This window comes from Cyprinus carpio, chromosome A5 (assembly GCF_018340385.1).
Source record: "Cyprinus carpio isolate SPL01 chromosome A5, ASM1834038v1, whole genome shotgun sequence".
NCBI classification, from domain to species: Eukaryota; Metazoa; Chordata; class Actinopteri; order Cypriniformes; family Cyprinidae; genus Cyprinus; species Cyprinus carpio.
In genome coordinates, this window is record NC_056576.1 from 26,890,701 (window position 1) to 26,913,098 (window position 22,398).

The following is a 22,398-nucleotide window of genomic DNA, read 5'->3' on the forward strand; positions in this document are numbered from 1 at the left end:
AAACTGTGACACACTGTCTATTAAAACTAAACTAAATTAAAATGGGAAAGCACTTCGGCAGAAAGCGCATCAAAGAATAAAAACAGTGATTTTTTTTACAAACAGAGAAAGTGAGATGAAAAATCTGTATGTTGTCCAAATTCTCCACAGCCTCCTGTCCACACATGTGTGGCCCTAAAACCCCTTCTCACCCTCTACTTCAACTCATATTCTTTTCTCTCTCTCTCCATACCCATCACCCTCCCTCAGCCACTCACTCGTATCGGGATGTGCTCCATCTCTCTTTCCTTCTGTGGGTTGCGATACTTCTCATAAAAGTCCTTCTTTTTCTTGTTCTCCCGCTCTTCCATCCTCTCTCTCTTTTCAGCCGGCTCATCAGAGGCATCCGGGGATGGTTTCTTGGCTGAATCCGGAACCTTCTCTACCTCCAGAGAGTTCTCGTTGGGGTTCAGCACAATCACCCCGTAGCCCTCCTGAGAGACAAAACACACATACAAATGAATAAACAAATAAACAGGCTCCCATGCTCTTTCTGATTGTACTTGAGTTGCCAAAACAAACCGGCCCTTCATAATAAAGCAAGGTGTCCGGGGAGAGGCATGTATGCCAGTGCTGTGAGTCACGGCATTGTGCAGCATGCAGTAGAGGAGTGAACTGTTGGGAGAGGGATTAGAGCGGCTCTCGATGCGAACGGAGGTCAGTGTTGCTTTCATGTGCGCTCAAATTCAGCTTCAGCTTTAGTTAGTGTGCTGAAATTCGCCATAAAGAGCAATACTGAGGAAATCCAGGAATATATATATATATTATAAGTCAAAATCATGTTTTAGATGTACGTCTAATTTTAATTCATGAAAAAATATTAAACATCACTGTAAAATACATTATTACCAGTGCGAACAAATCGAACTTGCAAAAAAAAATTACTACTACATCTCAATAAGAATTACTATTTAAAAATAAATAAATTACTTTCAAAAATTAAATAAAATTATTTAAAAGTATAATTATTTCAATTATATAAAAACTAAATCTGCTCAAATATGAATAGCATTTAATCACAAAACATTCTTATTAAAAGGTATCTAATCAACATTTTTAAGCAATAAAACAAGTTTTCTACATATGACAAATTATCTTTTCCCCCACCAGTATAAAAGCTTCAAACAATTTGCATTGCTGCAGCAACAAAGAAACAAAGGTGTCATTTTCAAACCAGCTAATTAAAAATTAAGCTTCTGTCAATAGCAAATAATTATAATTATTTCACACGATGGACTGCAAAGCAAGCATTTTCACGTTTAATCAATACAAATAAGCTCACACCAGCATTTTACTAATACAACTAATAAGAATTAAAAACACTAATATAAGATTATTATGTGCTTATATAGTTATAAACACATTGTATAATACATTTTAAAACCAGAATTTAATTTACAGTTAAATATAAAACAAATTAAATTGCATGCACATTAAACATTTAACACAAAATCAATGCGATCATTAAATTATAAAACTGCAGCCAATGTAATTAATTTCTGTTGAACTCTGAGTCAGTTTCTGATTAAATAAATGTCACGTTCTTTGAAATCCAGTCAGACAGCCTGTGGTGTGTAAATGTAGAGGAGGCGTTTATCAAAGTTAGTCTAAACTGACCAGAAGTGGGGCTGAAATTTGTAGTTAGTTGTTCCTGTCTGGCAGGCTGGTCATGTAAGTGATGTTGGTCGGCTCTTACTGTGGTGTAGTGGTTAGACAGTGTGGTGAGAGAGGCTGAGTGAAGCTCGGTGCCACTGCCCACTGGTGGCAGGTTGGATAAATGGCCGAGACTGGTGCTAAACAAAAACCAACAAACATCCTTTTGCCCATTCTTATCTTTTGTTTTGAAATAATAAAGTCTTTAAAGCAGAGGTTATAGAATAATTTGCATAAGTTGACTAAACTGAACTTAGTTTTGAACTTAGGTTCATGCAGTGCCACTGGTCTCATATTTACCACATTGATAAAACATATTTCCAGGAACACAGGGTATTTTCAGCATTCTTCACTCTTATCATAAAATCTAAAATGTTAATTTACACCAAAAATTGTCAAAAATTCAAACGGTAATTGTCAAAATATCAGCAAATGAACATGTTTTTCACATTCATCTGAAGTATAAAATTAATTAAAAAATTAACAAATTAAATAATCCAGAAAAAGGTTTGAACTGAGTCTGTACATTACACAGTAAGCTAAAATAATTTCAGAAAACTGTGCAAAAGTAATATAATAAAAAATTAAATAATTTAAAATAATATTAAAATAATATAAAATAATTATGAATATAATTATTATTATAAATGGAATCAGAATACTAATAATATAACTTTTTTTTAAATGACACGTATATATATAAAAATATCAATATAACATGACGATCATTTATAATATTATGCCTCTAATAGTTAGTCAAATAACAAGCACTCATGAGCAGGCTTCTGTTTCTATGTTTAGCATTCAAGCTTTACAATGTCGTGTGTCCTGTTATCAGAAAGACGGCAGAGCCTCTCTCTCTCTCTCAGTTACGACACATTTGCCATATCCCGGCTTCTTCCCATGCCCTCCTGCCCTGGCAGGCACCTCCTCGAGGGGCGAGTGGCGACAGGGTCTGGCCCCTGGGCCAGCGGTCAGCGCAGGTCACCACAGCCCCTCACTGGGGCTCAGACCCCCATAACCTGCCGCTGGACTGCCTCTTTAGTGCTCTTTTGTCAGGCTGTCTCAGACCAGCCGGCTTCTTGCACATAACACAACAATGGCTTGATCTCCCCAAGCTGTGACTGACACCGCAGTGACATTCTGGAAAATTCTCTGGGTTTCATTTTGTGTGTGTGTCAGTGTTGTTTTAATTATATGACAAAACAGCTCACCTTTTAAAAACCCGGTTTAAGATGGGGTGAGGGAATGCATAGAGCTCGAGATTAAAGAACTGAGAGCATTTCTATGCGGCCAAACAAACACTACAAAGGATCCATCACCATGAAAACCTTCTGCCACAGTGTATTTGCACATTTACTGATACAAACACAAAAACGGGCTGTTCGGTTTGATCCGGTTAGATACGTAATTGATAAGTACAGCAATGATGCCGTGTCCCCCAAATCACCCCTTCTCTAATAAACTCTATTTTATGTCTGTATGGCTGATATGAGACATCACTAATAATCCTACACCTCTGACGGACAGCCCAGTGTTTTATCTATTTGCGGCCCTTTGTTTGGCTTTGAAGTGAGTGTGTCTCTTTTTTGTCTCTTTTCGGTCTCTGACAAACTAAAGTGTGTATTGCTCTGGGCCTGGCATTGAGAACAACACTTGATAGATACAAAGCATGCTTGATAGCAGTCAGGAGTGTATGTGTCTGTGCGTGTGTGAGATGAAAACGCCATGTGAATGTCCCATATGTAACCATTTGCACAGGAATCGACATATAACTTGACACACCAACAAGTTTTTACGTCCTACAACGAGAGCATGATAACGTGCTAAAAATGCGTGTGTCTGTGTGATCAAAGCGGGAGGTGGCGAGCTCTCGGTGTTAAAAGCGACGGACAGACTCTCCATTACAGCACGGCCTTGGCCTGGCCCCCTGTGTCTGTGCATCCTGTTCTCTGATTGGCTGTCGTCTGTGGAAATGCCCACGGCTGAGGAGTCTAGCCAATCACAGAGAAAGAGGCATCAAGGACAGTGCGTGATGATTGGTGGAGGGAACAGATGATCTGAGGAGGGTCGACAGGTATTCACACACACACACACACACACAAAAACTCAAACAGAGATGCGAATTGAAAAAAAGATTTGATTACAAAAACTAAAAAATTACACCCTTAAGCATATCGAGCAAATGTAATAACAATAATAACATTTGCATAACCCTTACGAATACAGAAGCACAGCAACACATGAGACAAACCGACTGACCGGCAATGCATCTCACATACTGAGAGAATCGGTGAGCAGCACGGGTCCGTATTACAGTCTTTCATTACAGGTCGGTGTGGTGTGCCCCCTCTAGGTGAATGTAAATCTCAGATACAGTATTATAAACCTGAGCCCTGTGAGGGTGAGATTGAGGCCTGCCTTTCAAGGCCACCTCTACTCCCCGCCCTTCAGTTCTGGGTGACCTTGTCTGTCAGCGGCGCTACATGGGCTTCTTTTCTACTGTGCGAGAGGCCATTATCCTTTTCTCCAAGATACCACACACAAACCTCCTCTCTCTTTTTTTTTTCTCTGTGAGATTAAGACCGCTTTCACCCCCCCAGTTCCTTCTGCTCCTCTTTACAAATATACCCGGTCCTGATTGGATGAGACAACACACAGAAATACACAGCACTAGTTCTGAGCAGTAAGCTGGTATATACCGTACACTGTCAGCGGGTTGAGATTTTGCTGTACTGTTAATACAGTGATACATATTTGCACCGCAAAAGACATCTTGACATTGACATTATAAAAAAACTTGTTATATAGGGGTGTTGTATGGCTTAATGAAAGTGTTTAGTCATTTATTGTTGCCAAGCAATGACACAACAAGCCATATTAATAGAAACTGATGTTCAGTTTTACAGCAACTTCAGATAAGAATTAAGCATCTTAAAAAATTTTAGTTTTATAATTTGGGATGCAATAATATTAAATTTCTAGCCAATGCCAATAAGTTTTACATGTGATATTTAATTGATAAATACACATTATTAAAATTGTATACAAAAAAAAAAAAATACACTAAAGTATACTAAAAAGAAAGAAAAAAACACTAAATTCAATTGCTACTGCCACATTTAGACATCATAACATTATAATGTACAGTATGAAAAAAATGGATATTACATTTTAATATTTGCTAAACTGTTAGTTAATAAAGGTAAAATTCATGTAAAAATTGTACAAATGAAATATCCCATAATGATAAATAATAATAATAAAATATCTAGTTATGATAATAAAAAATTCCAATAACCAAAATATTGTTCATTCCATTTTGCAATATTAGTTGTATGGTTTTATGAGGCATTTTTTAACTGATGTCAAATTTGTTACTATAATTATATCTTTTGCCTTGCGACCCTCTAGTTTTAAAGACAAAGATAAATAAAATAAAGAATTGTCCATGTGTTCAATTTATTTCACACACACACACACACACACACACACACACACACACACACACACACACACACACATACATATATAATGACTCGTATGTCATTTGCATACCTCCCACCCGTACACAGTAGGAATCAAGGAAAGACTTACATCTGCATGCGTTACATTCTTTGGATGGACTTTCAGGGCCTCATAAATGTCCATTAAATGACTGTGAAGCATAAGATCTTCGAAGATTTTAAAATCCATACAGTAAGTTACTGCGTGTGGAAGTGGGGAAGAGGAAAGACATAAGCCAGGCTTTGAGCAGCACAGCTGACTGAGACGCATGGCTGTGATTAAGCTGTCCCGCTGTTTACAACACTGTAGTTACAGCTCGGGGCTTTGGCTTTATCAAAGAGATGTTGGGAAACCTCGCTCATGATCGAAGACACACGCACACACATATATAAACACACACACATCTGCTTTCAGTGAGCTATGTAACCCCTTGAGGGCAAGAGAGACAGGGAAAGAAAGAGGGGAAAGAGAGAGAGACTAAATGAAAACAGTGAGTGAGGGAGGGAGAGAGAGAGAAAGATGGCGAGCCGGGGTGGTGTCGCATTAATCATGGTGCAGGTGGAATTTGTCAGAGCTATCGATTGTGTAAGTAAATGTTACAGAAATCATTTGTCAACTTTTTACAGGAGGGCAACATGTCAATCGCTCAAAAAGAAGTGACTGTGACAGAAGGGAAACACCATTTACCACTACAGAGAAACAATGCTGACCTACAAACAGACAGACCACTAAATACCAATATGTGTACAGACACTTACTACGGAAACATTTCATGTCTACATGAAATCACAAAAAAAAAAAAAAAAAAAAAAAAAATTCTTAAAGCAGTCTTAGTCTTATTGTGTATAATTCACAAAATAAAATAAAAATAAAATACATACATAACGATGGATTAAGTCAAGCTCCTGTTTTCTGTTTGTTTTTATACTTGCTAATATATTATGAAAGTAAAAAGGGTTGTAAATTACATGTCATATTTACTATAAAATTTAAAAATACATATTAAATATGAATTATTATGCATGTATTTTATATATCAAAATAATGCAAATACATAAATAAGTGACACCATCCATCAGCTCCATTTCCACATGTACAGTAGCATTAGTAGCAGGTGTGGCAGTACTGAGGTCCAGAGCTGTGTTTATGGTGTGGGGGCGGAGAAATATCAATAATTTAGTGATACAGTGGGCATGCCTTTAGCTTCATGATTTATATTTCTATATTGTTTCCCCCCTGCACTCATGTACATTTTTAATGAGGGAGATAGGTGGTATAAATCACTCAAAGATAGTTGCCCCATGATATTTCAAACTCTTCCATATATAAATTACCATACACTGAAAGGGAGGAGACAGTGTGACTCTATTCCATAAGTGTGAGATGGAAAGGATGTTTGCTTTGACAAGTTAACGATACTGTACGTGATTAGTGGTTTATTACAAGGCTGCCAACATATGCACAGATGTTAAACATGCATATATTAAAAGTCACACAGCATAAAAGCTAAGGTAGCTTTTGGTTTGAATGTAGACACTTGTTGAGTCTATTTTTTTTCAGTTCAGCTTAACACACACACACACACACACACACACACACACACACACACACACAAAGCACAAAAAAACAAACACAAGACAATATAAAACATTTAATGAAATAAAAAAGTGAATATAATAAAACTAGATTATTAGTGAGTATGACAGGTGTAAAAATTAGGCTGAGTTCTGTAGATGTATAATTAGGATCTTTAGAGACATTGGCCTGTTTACAGTCAGAAAACACATGCTCATAATCAAACTCCACTCGACCAAACTAACTTAAGTCTATGCTGATTTAAACAACGTCCAGCACTGCAGGCCACATCAAGGCCATAAAAAGAGCATTAGTGCTAAGCCAGACGTTTAGCACTAACAGACCAGAGGCTAAAGGCCTCTTGAGCGGAGCAGCATTTTCAAACTTCATATTCCTGTGTAATCTATCTCTGGCTGAGTATGAATAATGAGTGTCCTACAGGGTATTAATCTTACTGACCACCACTGACTGTGGCCACCCCATGAGGTCAAGGGTTAAAGTGGAATCCCTTGACCTCTACTTTGTTATTGTGGCCCCAGAGAAGGAGAGCTAAAAGACGTACTGGTGGTCTCCAAGGTGACACTGATCATTGGATTAAATGAGAATATATTACAGTGAAATATTACTACCCATGTGAAGTTGAATGATTTCACCTACAAACGAGGAGGATTACCATATCTATGTATTATCATCAAAAGGATACGTTCCAAAAGTTAGCTGAGTTGCCTAAAGAGTCTCCATTTTAAAGAACCATAGATGCTCCTATGCAAAAGTCATTCTGCATTCTAAGGAAGTCAGATTTTAAGGTGGCAACCCGTGTATCCTTTGCAATGAAGGAAGTCTCAGAATGTACTGCACTGTGAAAAGTGATTGTGGACTTCAATTAATAGCAGAAAATAGTAGTGCAGTACATATATATATACACACACACTAATAATAATTAAAAAAATGCATTATTTTACCCAATATGTACATTACTGTTCCAAAATGATTTTAAATGTTTGAAAGAAAACAGTCTCTTATTCTTACCAAGTCTACATTTGAACAAAAATAGTGAATGAACAGTAATATTGTAAATTATTATCACCAATTAAAATAACTGTTGTCTATTAAAATATGTTTTAAAATGTAATCTGTTCCTTAGTTGGAAAAGCTACATTTTCAGCAGCCATTACTTCAGTCTTTAATGTCGCATGATCCTTTAAAAAAAATAATCAATTGGCGCTCAAAAAAATATTTCTTATAATCAGTGTTGAAAACATTTATGCTGCTTAGCATTTTGAGGATTTTTGTTTTTTTCAAGATTATCTGATGAATAAAAAGCTCAAAAGAACACCATTTATTTGGAATAGAACCTTTGGTAATATTACAAATGTCTTGATTGCCACTTTTGATCAGTTTAATGCACCCTTGCCGAAGTATGGTAAATGCTTAAAAAAAAATGCATGGTAATGGTAAATGCTTTGGAAATGGTAGTGTATCTACAGTATTTCTGTGCCTATTAAAGTATTGCACTGCTAGCTTAGCAACATGCTAACAACAAACTCCCCTGTGTGTTTCACGTGTGTAACACTATTTGTGTTGCATGTGATGTTGTTGTCTAAAAAGATCACTCCAAATCAGTCACTTACAATGTTTCATAATAGATACTGTAGTATGCCATTTTAGAAGTTAGTGGCCTATGTAGAAAACTACACAGCTCAACAGGTTTTGGAGCAGAGCTTTTGGCTGTACAACAGAGACAAATACACTTCACAACTGACTGCATGAGCAGTGAGCACAGCCCCTTTCCCATAAACACAATTATGGAACACAGGACAAAAAAATGCTATTAAAAAACAGAAGGAAATTTTTTGAATGTCACCTGTTGGCTTATATATATATATATATATATATATATATATATATATATATATATATATATATATATATATATATATATATATATTTCTTACTCATAAATCATAAAACTGGGTAATTAATCACACTGTCAAAAAGAGGACGGAGAAGAACATGTGGAGGTCGAAGGCCAACACCAGACCAATGGAGGTCAGGGTCACACCACATTCCTCATTATCAAGTTGGGATGAGAGAGGGCCTGAGCAAACAAAAGCTAAGCAGATGGAGAAGGACGAAGGGTGAGAAAAGAAGCGAAAAAAAGAGGGAGAAGAAAGGGGGGAAATGACAAAGAAAAGTAAAAGAAGCTGTCAGCTGCCTGCAAATGAAGATGGGGAACTGATTCTGAAAGGGAAGGCTGAGGGGAGAGAGACATAAAAAAAGAAACAAGAGAGAAAAAAAAAAGAATGAGAAAGGGAAAAAAGAAAACTACAAGATGTTTCTTCCATATAGACACAAAATAGGGTGGAGAGCGGAGGATTGCCAGCAGTCTCAGAAGTCCCCATCACACACACGCGGCTGACAGAGACGTGAGGAATCAGCAGTGGCAGATATGATTGTTATCTGCTTGTCTCTGGTCTTCTGAGAGAAAGAATAAAGTGAAGCGATACCTTTCTCTCCAGACAGCAGATCAAGCCTCTAAAGACAGTTGGCAGGTTCAAAAACACAGAGGTCAGTCTTGTTCAATATACAAACCCTACTGCCGCAGATAAGATGAGTGCTCATGATAGCACCAACAAAGGGGGAAAAAGATGTAAGGGAACATAGAGATGACATTTTGTGATGATGCCTGTGTACATTTCAGAATGAAGTTGTATAGTATATGAAAAAAGGTGTTTATAAAGGTAACACAAGAAGGTACATCAGGCCTAAATCAGATCCTCATCAAAGTGTATGGTGAGTTACCCAAACATCTCCCATTTCCTTATTGCTAATCTAAATTGGGAGGCAAAGCAGTACTTAATAGTATACTTCTAGGGAGAGAGAAAAAAAATCTTGTAATTTCAAAACTCATTTGATACTTATGAAATCATTTTTTGGGACATTTTTTAATGTTTGACATTCCAAGTCCCAATTCACTCTCATTATGTGGAAAAGAGTGACCAGGATATTCTTCAAAAAATCATGTTTTGTGTTCCACAGAAGAAACTCACAGAGGATCAGTGAAGTTGTGTTTGCTGCACACAGTCTACTGAATTTTTCAGAAAATATGATCAAATTCTAAAACCTATTTAGGAAAATGGGAGCTTCTATGAAAATGAATTATTCGGCAACCAATAACATTGTAGTAATGTACTGTCCAGAGTCAGCCATGAATAATTTGATTTCATGAGTGAAAGGATACCAAGATAAAGTGTATTAAACAGCAGCATTTTGCTGGTCATATGACCAACAACAAGGCCGCCCCCATGAGCCCAATCGCTCCGTGTCAAAGAAAACAGCTACAGATATGACTGCAGAATGGAGGTTTGTGTGGCCTCTCAACACACAGAATTCACTATTTATATTAGCCTAGCCATAATTAAGTGTCCTAGGTTTGATATTTTACCTGATTACCTCTTCACAAGACCCTCTCTCCTTTCATAACACACCTTCATTACTCCGACATCACTACAAACATGTAGGACAAGGACAAGAATGGCTACCTGGCGAAATGATGCATGGAACATGAGTTAGTGAGAGAAAAAAAAAATATCAGCAAAACAATTTAAAAAGTGCATATGCTACGCAACTCCTGATATTACCATCTAATCCCACTTCACCACACGAAAGATGAATTCTCAACCGGTTCTCTATCAAAACATCACTCCTGAACGAGACATGGACCACTGCGCAAAATTAGCTGTCACCCTTTCCTCAAAATCTTTGTTAATCTCGTTTCCAGTGTTTGTGGATTTATCAGCACATGCATCAATGTCAGCTCCTTGGTTACTGAGGCGCACTACACGGAAGAAGATATAATTAAAACTGTTTGGGTGCCAAGCGAGGGGAGGGGTGAGGGTGGGCGGGCGGCAATGCAACATTGACGTCTTGTTTGCTTCGTCTTCGTCTCCTTACCCCTTGAGAGTCACGCATGCATATAGCTGGCGATAACAAATACACCAGCAGGATGAATCCGCTAGCTCTGACATCTCAGGTCAGCGAGTGGCAGCAGTTTAATGATGGACGTTTGTCCAAGGGACCATCCTGTGCTTCGGTTCAGCCTTTAAACATCTATTTAAAAAACAAAACTTCTGGTACAGCCATCAAACTGACCACAATATGTCTCATTATTGTGCTAGAAAATGTACCAGAGCAAAAAAAAAAAAAAAATAATGAATAAACCCACACCTATAAACACACATATTGACTTCAAAACAACACTCTTCAGACAAGTCCATAGCTTCGAAAGAATAATAGTTTCATAGTATATGTGGCATTCACAAATAAGTGGTCTGCAACTATTTAAACATTGCGCTCCACCACCCCCACCAGACTCCACTAACCAACAACTGTGTCTTTTCTTTCTATTTCTAGTACCTGCCAAAGAGTGCACACATTAACAATTCAAAACCCCCAGTCTTCAGTTCCTGCCGTTGGGACCAGGAGCATGAAATGTCCCAAAGAGTCCTCCCTGAATGTGGCCACAGCAGCACACGGACCCGGTGGCTCGATGACACCTTGCCAGACTTGATCACAAGATACAGACACTGAAAAATACACTCATATGTAAAATACATTCAGCTGTGGATAGGGGGGAGAAAAAAATTCAGCACACACTGAGAAAAGCTCCCCAGAGTCGAACGTGTGCAGGTGAAGTGAGTGCTTGTGAGAGGGAACTAGTTTTGAAGTCACACTTACACTCATAGAATCACATCCAAAGAAAATCTGCATGTTTACATTGGATACATAGTAAAGAAAAATAAAAAATATTCCAATGTTACATATAACTTTTCACATTTGCTAAAAGATGCTGTCAACTGGCACAAGGAATCAAGTGAATGGCTACTAAAATGTATAAGTAAAGCTTTAAAAATGAAAATTAAATATTCTAATTTCAAAACTGTTACTCTGATGTTAAACTCATTTGATAAAAAAATAGTTGCCCTCTAAAAAGGTTAAAGGGACACTCCACCCCAAAATTAAAATTTTGCTATTAATCACTTAACCCCCATGTCGTTCCAAACCCGTAAAAGCTCCGCTTGCCTTCGGAACACAATTTAAGATATTTTGGATGAAAACCCGGAGGCTTGAGACTGTAAATAGCAGTGTCAAGGTCCATAAAAGGTATGAAAGTCGTCGTCAGAATACTCCATCTGCCATCAGACATGCAATCTGGGTTATATGAAGCGACAGGAACAATTTTTGTAAGCGAAGAAACCAAAAATAACGACTTTATTCAATTATTCCTTTGTCAACGGTCTCCTCTGTGTCTCTTCATATCACCGTATGCTGTGTATGCCCTTTTGTGTCATCCGCGCCACAAGCATGCGCTGTTTCTACGTTCCGAAGAACAAATCATCTACTACTTTTGAACAACAACATGATAATAAATTAATAACACAACAAGTGGAGTATCACCCCAATAAACAAAAAAAAAAAATAAAATAATAAAAAAAAAAAAAATAAAATAAAATAAAATAAAATAAAAAAATAAAAAGTTGAAAACCTGATTAAAGTTCTTTGCGAATAAGTAGAGGACTATAAGTTCCTTGATGTTAAACACTTTTTTTTAAGAAAAAATAATACAGAGGGGAAGTTAAATGGTCTGTGTTCAGGGTATGGGGCAAGACCAAAATAGAGGAATCAAATTTCTCCTTTCAAAACTCTCATAAATTAGCAAGAAGTAATTAAAGCGGCAGAATTTTTAAAAAAATTTTTATTTACAATTGTACTAGAGAACACAGAAGTTCCCCTAACTCAAGAATCACTCATGTACAGCAATGCACTGACCAATGAAATGTGAAAGTTGGCCTACTTTTCAAGGTGGGTGAACTTTGCTTTTTTAGCATTACCAACTAATTCCTGTTCCATCATATCCCTTCTTGGTATCCTTTAGTGGATATTGTTAAAAGACTCACGCCAGTCTCATGGCTTCACATTTGTACCCATGGCCATTCCTTTTTTTCCCCATTATTTTAGACAAGTGAAATTTCGTAATCGACGACAGCGTTGAGTCGCAACATTCCTTTAAGCATGCACCTTCAACAAAGAGAAGCACCGGCCTCTGAGACGCTAAGCCGGTAAGTGAGTTAACAACGTGCACTTGAGGCATCTTTTTCATCCTCAACACTGCTCTTCCTCTTTCAGATCTGAACGCACTGACGCCTCTCTCTCAGTACAGCCAATAATCAATGCCATTTCAGGTCAACCCTCAGCCGAGCCTCTGACCAGACCTCTCGCTTTCATTCCCTGCTGGCTGGGTACGGGAAGGCTCATTAAAAGTTCAGAGTGGCTTACTTGCTGAAGCATTCATCAGCTCTAAATAAACAAGCTCTTTGGAGGGCAGGACAGCTTCTTTGGCTGCAGCAGCTAGACTCTGCAGAGCTTTAATTAAATTGGCAGGCCAGGCAGTGGCAGAGCGGGAGGCCACGCAGAAGCCATCGCGTAAGGGCAGTCGCTGCGATCTTTGGCCGGTTGAGGCCTTAAGATCTCCCGTTCGCCAACAGAGACACCAGGAATCTCTCTTTTCCCATCTCCGTCCATCTCTTTGTGATGAAGGAGGACAGAGCTTTAAGTGTACGTCGCCGGTGTGGTGGGTCACTTATTCCCCTCTTCATTAACGAGAAAATGGACTCTCGTAAATGCTTGTTAAAATCCCTACCTACACTCCTCCGGTTAATGCCGGCCATCCATTTGTGTCCATTTTAGCCACCTGACAAGGCTTTACGGGAAGATTAATTGTCCTGTGTCAGGAGACGACTTACCCCTGTCTCTCTCTCATTTCCTTTCTTCTCAGCCACAGATGCAATAATGGAGCCCGTCTTTGTCGTAACAGTGTGATTAGTGCCCAAGAAAAAAATAATAATAAAAAAGAGGGTGAAAGAATAGCAGAAAAGAAGAGAGGGACAATGGTTAAAAAGAAACACACTGCCCTTCACAACTTTATACAAATGTAGATTGGGGCCCGTGAATCCAAAACACTTAACATGAAATGGGGTTATTAATTAATGAGGGGGGCGAGAGAACGTAATGAATCACTTATTCATATTGATGTTTTATTTATTTATTTTTCTCAAACCACACAATATATTGCCATTTGTCCAGAGGTACGGGGGGAGTGGGGCACCCTTGGTGCGTTTCGTCATCTCGGGCCCTCCGGCCATCCCTCTTGCTTACAGAAGTGACAATGTAAAGTGCCCGTCTCTCTCCCAGAGCCAAAGATAATGGCTGCTCATTACCTGGGCATTCGCAGACACGGCCGCGCTCCGAAGCGATGAAACGCAAGCCTCACACGGCCTTTCAGAAGCAGGGGAGTTGCCCATGAGAGTTTGATTGAGGACAAAATACCCCTCTTTTATTCTTGTCTATTTCTCCACTCTTTCTTTCCCAGCCTGATTACTCCGAGGGAAGTCCGACTTGCAGGCAATCCCCTTTTCCAGCACGTCCCCCGCCACCCCCGAACAAAAAGAAAAAACGAGCGAGAGGGCCACTGAAGGAGGAAGGAGGGGGGCCACTGGGTGACTGGGTGCTGTCTCATTAAAAGCTGGCGATTGTCTAATTGTCTCAAGCGGACCTCCGAGAGACTAGTATATTATACTCATCGCAATTAACCAAACAAAAGACTTTAACCGCCCAAGCACTGGGGTAGAAGAAGAAGGTATTCCGGCACTGCTGCGAAACGAGGGGAGGGGCCCAATTTGGGTCTTCAGACGGGAGGGGGACCAGGCCCCGATTGGCCAGATGTCTCAAGAAGATGGCTACAAGGAGTGGCCGGCCCGCAGAGAAGGGGAGGGGGGCAGTTCTCGCTAGGCCTGTGAGCATGTGCTCATTTGCGGCGAACCTTTGTGCCGGACCTGTCTGTTTACAGCTCAGGCATGGGCCTAAACACTCCCAGCCTCCATTCACACCCCTCGCCTTTCAGCCCTCACAGAAGCAGCCCTTTAAACCCACTTCACTACCATTTTCCCTCTCTCTCCCATCTCCTTTTTGTCCTCTCTTCCATTACATCAAACGCAGGAACAAAGGGCACAGAACAGAAACCTCGGCCACAGAATAGACCCATCACAAATATTAATTTGAAAAGGTGTTGAAGTGCAGAATCTACTTTTATGCACAAGGACAACTTGGGATCTCTTTTTTCTCCCTCGTTTCCCCCCACCTTCCCGCTCTCTTTTTCAGCGGGGGGATTCTTTATGAGCTGCAATGAGCTTGGTTTTCAGCTTCGAAAGAAGAGGCAAAGAGGCTGGGAGTGCAATTATCCATCAGCAAAGGCTTCAGATTCAGACGGGCTAAAGACTCCACACTGGCCATTATGAGACAGAGAGCTGTGAGGCTGCATTCACTACCGCACATCTATTAGAGGACAGACACACTCACACACACACACAGTCCCACATACAAACTCACTATTGGACATGTTACCATTTGACAAAGAGCAAAAAGACAAATTACAACAATTTTATTGTATAACCAAATATACACTTTTTTTCCATGAAAAATATTAAAACCTTTCCATTACAACAAGATCAATTTACCTGATAAGTGAAACTGCGCAGGATAATAAGACTTGTTTTCAGATAATGCATCTTAAATTAAGTTTTCTTACTTAAAAACTGGTAAACACATTAAAATTAAAAAAATAAAAAAACTTTATAATATGATTAATGAATGTAAATTAATAAATGCTGTAAAAGTATCATTCAATACATATAAATACACATAAATAAACATTACATTTAAATATAAACCTCACATATAAATACATACATACAAACATATGTAAACGTTACACATGCGATACATATATATATATATATATACATATAAATATATATACATATATATATATACATACAAATTTATATGTAAAATAAATTATAAATTATTATAATTTTTTTTATCACATGCGATACATATATATATATATATATATATATTGTATATGTATATGTATATGTATATGTATATGTGTGTGCAGGGCCATATAAAGAGTAAATATGTGTGTGTATCAAGTCTTGATATTCAATGCAGTGTTAAAGATGTTTATAAACTTTTATTTGAAACACTCAAAAAGCCAGTAAAGAATGGAGTACTTTTAGGTTAGTTTTATAGTGCCTTTTTGAAGCTTTAAAGCTAGTCACCATAAACTTGGAAAAGAGCGACCAGGACAGTATTAAAACCTTTCCGTTTGTATTGTAGAGGAAAAAAATCAAGTCAAACAGATTTGGAATAACATGAGAGTGAGTACATGAAGACAAATGTGTTTTTTAAATGAACTATCCCTTTAAGAATCAGAATTATTCATTTACATTTATACAATATTTATCCAGATGATGCGGACGATGATACATTTAAATATTCTGAGCGTTTGACTGTCTGAACTGGCAGAGGGCGAGAGATACAGAGTTGTAAAGTTAAATCTGTTGTTCTCAGGGTCAAACTAGCTTATTATCCAGAGAGAGGATTTTCTCAAGGAAGGGAAATAAGGCTGGTCAGTATAATCATGTGGAGTCAACTCAATGAGAATGTGTATCAGGTTAGCCTCTTTTTTGCGGCATGCTTAAATGCATTGCATTATATTATTATCCTCACATCCTCCTGCTAAAGTACTAATTTAATGAATCTAATAACAAAATCCCAAACATTTCACCCATGTCAACTCAATGACCTGTACCAGTGCTCAGAATCCATGCACTCCTCTAGCTCAAACACAAATCGATGCATTGAGAAACAGGCTAATTTTTGTATCATCTTGATCCTGCTCTCTAATGCTATAAACATGGAGTGTATGGGGCTCCAGATTTCTGATCGAAAACAGAACTGCCACAGCTAAGATCAAACCATCTCTCAGCGTGTTGGCGGCCCCAATGGCTGGGGCCCCTCCACAGGACCCAACCTATAAGCACTGATCTCTGGGGCACGACAAAACAGTCAGCAGGGATCTCCATTTTATTCAAAGCATTAACCATCCCTCTATCCCTCCCTCTCTTCTTTTCAAACACATATACACATACAATTACTGGTAATCTGCTTAGTCCGGTAGACTGGGGTAGGCTTGCTAACATTTGCGGCAAACAGCTCTTTTTGAAGAGAAGCGAAAAGAAGGAAACGCGGTTGAGGTCTCCAGGTGTCCGGTAATAGTCCGTAGAATTGGTTATTATTTGCCTCAGCTGCACGTTAAGTCTTAAATATTTCACACAGTATATTTGTTCGGTGTCCAGAGAGGCCGAAATAAGAGCGAGAAAAGAGGAAACACAGAAAGCAAAACTATCACTGCCTTCTGGATTCATCAAAGAGCAGAAGGATGTGAGAGACAAAGGAGAAATGAAATATAGCTTCTTTTTTTTTTCTTTCTAAAAGCTCATTCCACTTCTCATTTCAGTGGCTAGATGTTACAAGTCTTGATTCCGTCTCAATTCTATATATAAAAACACTTTTTTTCTTCCAGAAAGAGTGTCCAGTTATATTCATACAACACCACCGATTCCAACATCCGATATCATTCAAACTTTAGGATCAGTAAGATGTTTTAAAGTTTATGAAAGTAAAATATTATTACAATTAAAAATACAATTTTATTTAGTCCTGTGAGGGCAATTAAAGGAAACTGTGATACTTTATATATAAGTGTTTATATACCATGTAATTTGAGAAATGTAATTTGAGAAATGGTTTAACAGCTGAAATGTGCAGCTTGTAAAAGCACATAATAATTTAAACAGACACAAATGTGTGAGCTGCAAAGTCTAAAATGTGTTTTTTAGCAATAAGACTAGTACTGTAGATGGATGAACTTCCTGTGGGTATAGTCTGCTGCATATAACCTTTACCTTGTTGATTGTTGTGGTGCACCTTTCTGATATCCCTGCGTGTAACGTGGAAGTTACATAATTTAACAGCTTTAGATGGTCATGGCAGAGATTTTTTGAAATCCAAAAAAAATTATCTTTCTACAAGGTTCATAAGTGATTTGATCACATTAGTCTCATATACAGTAAGTGCGTCTAATCTTCTATTAATACATCAAAAGTCAGTGTGTATTTGAATGTTTATTCTAAACAACGTTTATTTACAAAATTATGTAATATAAGTCTTGTTTTCTAAGATATTTTTCAAAATTTATTAAAAACAAAAACAAGTATCTACCAATGGGTTCCGTAAAATCTACTTAATTCAAAAGGAAAACATGTTTTCATGCCACACTGACAGATATTTGTTCTTGTTTAAGCATAAACTCACATCATTTTGTTCAGTTTTTCAGAAAACAAGACTTCATATCTTCATTTTGCATCTCAAATAAATGTATCTGAGGAAGATATTAAATTTTATGCAGTGCATGCAACAATTAATTCCATGACTTTTTGAATTTAAGACTTTCTGCACCTATTCTATTTAAGACCTTTTAAATGATGACGGTGTTTTGCTTGTATGAATTGGGCTTAGATGAGCAAATGACTAAACTATTAAGATTTTGTTCATAAATACATTTGTTGTTGTTTGGTTTCGATGAAGGGTTAACTAACTCTAAATGAATAAAAACATAAATAAAGTCCAGTGCACCATATATCCACCCTAAACAAGCCAACGTCATTTTATTTTAGAGGTTTTCTTGAAAGCTAGAGTGCTACTGCTCCACAATCTCTCCTAGATCTGAGCAAACATGGCCGAAGCGTTGCTTACTTATGCAGTCTTTTATCTTTTCATCACAGTCAGCTTACCAGCTCTTTAGTACCTTAACATCATCCTGCTCAGGAGCAGCCACACAGGGTGCAATCCTAACAAGGGCTAATGCCACCACACCAGCCACAGAGAGAAGAAAAAAAAGGTGCACAATAAGAAAGAGAAATGCAAGGAATGAATAAGAATGGTGAAAGGAGAAAGAGACAGTGGAAGCAAATGACCACAGACACACTCAGGCCCAACCCAGGTCCTAATGAATAAAAATGAAGATCTTGTCAAATGATGAAGTGACAGGTTAATTTGCAGCCCTTAGATACAAGGTGAACAAGCAGAGGGGGAGAGAGAGTGTGTGCGAGGTAAAAAAAACACACAGGGAGGGAGGGAAGAGAGAGCTGTCGCTGCACAAGAGAATACTGCCACCTATCTGTAGACGTCAGCAGAGCAAACACACTATCACAATAAGACAGGCAATCTTGATTTAGATGCAAACATACAGGGAAACCATAAAGAAGAAAAAATGGATGGGGGGAAGGCCCAATGAAAATCAGACAAGTGGAATTGATGATAAAAGCAGGAAGAAGATTAGATGCATACAGTTGCCTTTGAGCTGTAAAAAAAAATAAAAATAACACACACACAGGCAGGCTCACAAAGAGGCACTGCTATCAAACACTCGCGAGGTGCCTGGAGCTAACGTCTGCTCCTCTGCCAGCTCCCTGTGCCCTGAATGTGCTGACTGGCCCCTGGTAGCCTTCACTCTGACATTAAGATCTGCACACAGACCGGCGCAGATAACAGCCCACACACCTCCTGGGCCAGAATGCACAGCAGTTTTGATCAGAGAGATGGGTGAGCAGGGATTAGTTAGTTTCTTTTGTCCTTCCGGAGTCTGTGTATTAAATTAATACAGAGTGGTTTTGCTTCAGATTTCTCATTGGACATCAAGTGGTAACCCAACAACAAAACTGTGTTGGGTTGCCACTGATGTCCACTGAGAAACGCCAAAGCAAACAAACAGCTCATGAATAACTACAAAAGCCAACAAAATGTTTTATGTAGAATTTGATTGGACATCAGCACCAGCTTTAATGAAAATTAAAGGATGCCACTCTCCATATGGTTTCGCTAAAAATTAACTTAAACCCAAACATCGCTTTACTGGGGAATTTGTGACAATATTTTTCCTTATATTGTCCGGGTTGATTTAGTAAGCCACAAATAACACTAGTAACACCTAAAGATAAAGAGTCCACTGTCCGGTAAAGAAGTACTGCACTCATGTGGAAAATATCTTGTGTGCCTACATAGCCAAACACACAGCAAAGTGTATAAATAACACATGGAAAATACTCGCTATAAACCCAGAGATGGAAATCATAACCTAACTTTAAATAAGTCAACTAATTCAAGCTAGTCCCTTTCATCTGACAATAGCACAGGAGCTCCGTCATTAACTTTATTTAAAGAACAGATGAGCTTAGACCAAAGGAAACAGATGCTTTTATATTCTAAGCATGGCTCAGAAAACATCCGCCCAAACTTCATGTCACAGCTACAGATATACAACATGAAGGTAAACTCTAGGAAGTGAAAGAAATCCTATTTCAAATCAACTGGGGAGGAAGTGCCTTCATCTGGGCCTGCCAATAACTGACTGGTAGATGCATGAAGATGCAACACTTGATGGATGGCATTTGAAAACAAAAGCACTAACAGGAATGCCAAGGCAGTGGGGTTCATTGCTGGGAGACCACAGGGGCTTTACGGAGGCTTTATGATTAAGCTGGCTGACAACACACAGAGAACGGACATTCTTTCAGCTAGCATCCGCGCTGAGATACCAGAGCAAACAGGTCTTAATCACCCCACAAGCCCTGAATTTAAACACCACATACACAGCGAGAAGCTCCCTAAACCTGCCACTGCAATTTCTATCTGAATGCAACCAACAACTGAAATCAAGTCTGCACCTGCACAGGTCACCATACAACCACATATCTATGATAAAGCTTCAGAATTTCGGTAAGATTTAAGATTTTGCTTTGAGACGTACAAAAGTGCTTTTGTATACCATGTTGTACTTTTGTATATAAGAAGGAAATTAAGAACACTTATTACATTCAGATTTTGAAATTCTCTCAATTTGTCCTAAATCCTGAAGAACTGTGATAATCAATATAACAATAATTTATAATTTATAAAAGCATAATTTGTTCATGCTGTAGTGCATGCAGTGCATGCTGGGAACTCAAAAACTCTTATATATTTTAGCAATATTGTTCAATTTGAAACTATTAATTTTAGTTTGACTAGTTGAGGCAAAATGATAGGAAATTCTGTTGGACTAAAATGGATTTCTATGAAGTTTCAACTTATTTATATTATTTATAAGTGTTAGGTCCTTTAAACTGGGAAACATTTAGTAACACTTTAGTAGAGGGAACAATTCTCACTATTAACCTAGTTGCTTATTAGCATGCCTATTTTTAACATATTGACTGTTTATTATTACTTACAAATCATATATTCTGCATGAACATATTTAACCCTAATCCTAACCAAAACCTAAACTTAACAACTACCATACTAACTATTAATAAGCAGCAAATAAGGAGTTTATTGAGGCAAAAGTTGTAGTTAATGGATTGTTAATGGCAAGAATTGGATCTTATTAAAAAGTGTGACCAAATTTTTTTTTTTTTTTTTTACAGTGATGCTACTAAACAATTACCATATTCATAAATCATGTTGCATGGTACTTAAAGGAGCTTCACAGAATACTAGCGCATATCATGGAAAATGCCTTGTATTTTTTGATCCTTTGCTGTATGTCCAATAAAAAGGCAAAGATATAGCGAAGCAGTTATTCTGACATGTTTGGCTTTATTCTGAAAAGAAAGAGCTCACAGGGCAGATAAGCCTGGACAGCATTCACTGCTAAAACAGCTCTCTTGCATCACAGGCCAAATCTGCTGAAGTCAGAAAAACATAACACTGGCTTTCTTCTCATTCATCCTCGAGTGCTCATGTTTCTTTCATCGTTATGTGGGCATCTTAATGTGCTGTCTTAAGCCTAAAGGGGTCAATGACTGAGACCACTGAACTCACCACATCTAAACGTGTCAACTATTTCAGTCAGCACTTAGACAGAAACACGCTGCAGAGTCACTGGTGGGATACAGGGTGCTACAGATGAAAACATAATGAAGGCATTGACTAAAGGTGAGGTGGGAAATCAATGCAGTATAGTGCAGTGATATTCCTTCACAACACCTAATCAATAAACTAATAACAATTATCATCATTTCAATGCTGTAGCTAATTCTTTGATATTTACAAAAAGAAGCCAATGCAATTTAAGTTTATTCATAGAGAGCAGAAACATTTCTCCTGATGGCAGAAATTACTATAACACATCTGTAAAGATCTAAAATACACTGTTTGCATTCAAAGAGTGCCTTTGTTATTTTAAAGCTTAATGCTTCAAAGAGCTTAGTAAGAACCATGCAATGTACTTTCTAAGCAATGTATTTAATGCAGCCAAATATTTCTGTAATATACAACATAAATATTACATTAATCTAAATAATATAATATAATATAATATAATATAATATAATATAATATAATACAACGTCACACCAATTAAAAATAATCCCATATAATATAATATAATATAGTGCTGATAAACTGCAACATGTCACACCAATTAAAAATAATCCCATTATCTATCATAATGGTGAAAGTATCATGATGAAACTGTTATTTTGGGAGACCTACCAAATCCCACTCCTAATCTTTATGCATGCACATATAATAAACACAGCAAGCTGTGCAGTATGTAGGTTATTGCAGAGTCTCTGCACCACTCTCTGCATTACAAATGCAATGCCAGGCTGTGCACAG

General features: G+C 37.9%; 1 protein-coding gene across 1 annotated transcript in view; it reads right to left on the reverse strand.

Moving 5' to 3' along the window:
- LOC109093377 (cotranscriptional regulator FAM172A homolog) overlaps nucleotides 1–22,398 on the reverse strand; it is a 157,554-nt gene that overhangs the window by 94,510 nt on the left and 40,646 nt on the right. The window contains exon 6 of the mRNA XM_042756649.1: nucleotides 258–473. Coding sequence (XP_042612583.1) covers nucleotides 258–473 — 216 coding nt within the window. The remainder of the gene's footprint in view (nucleotides 1–257; nucleotides 474–22,398) is intronic.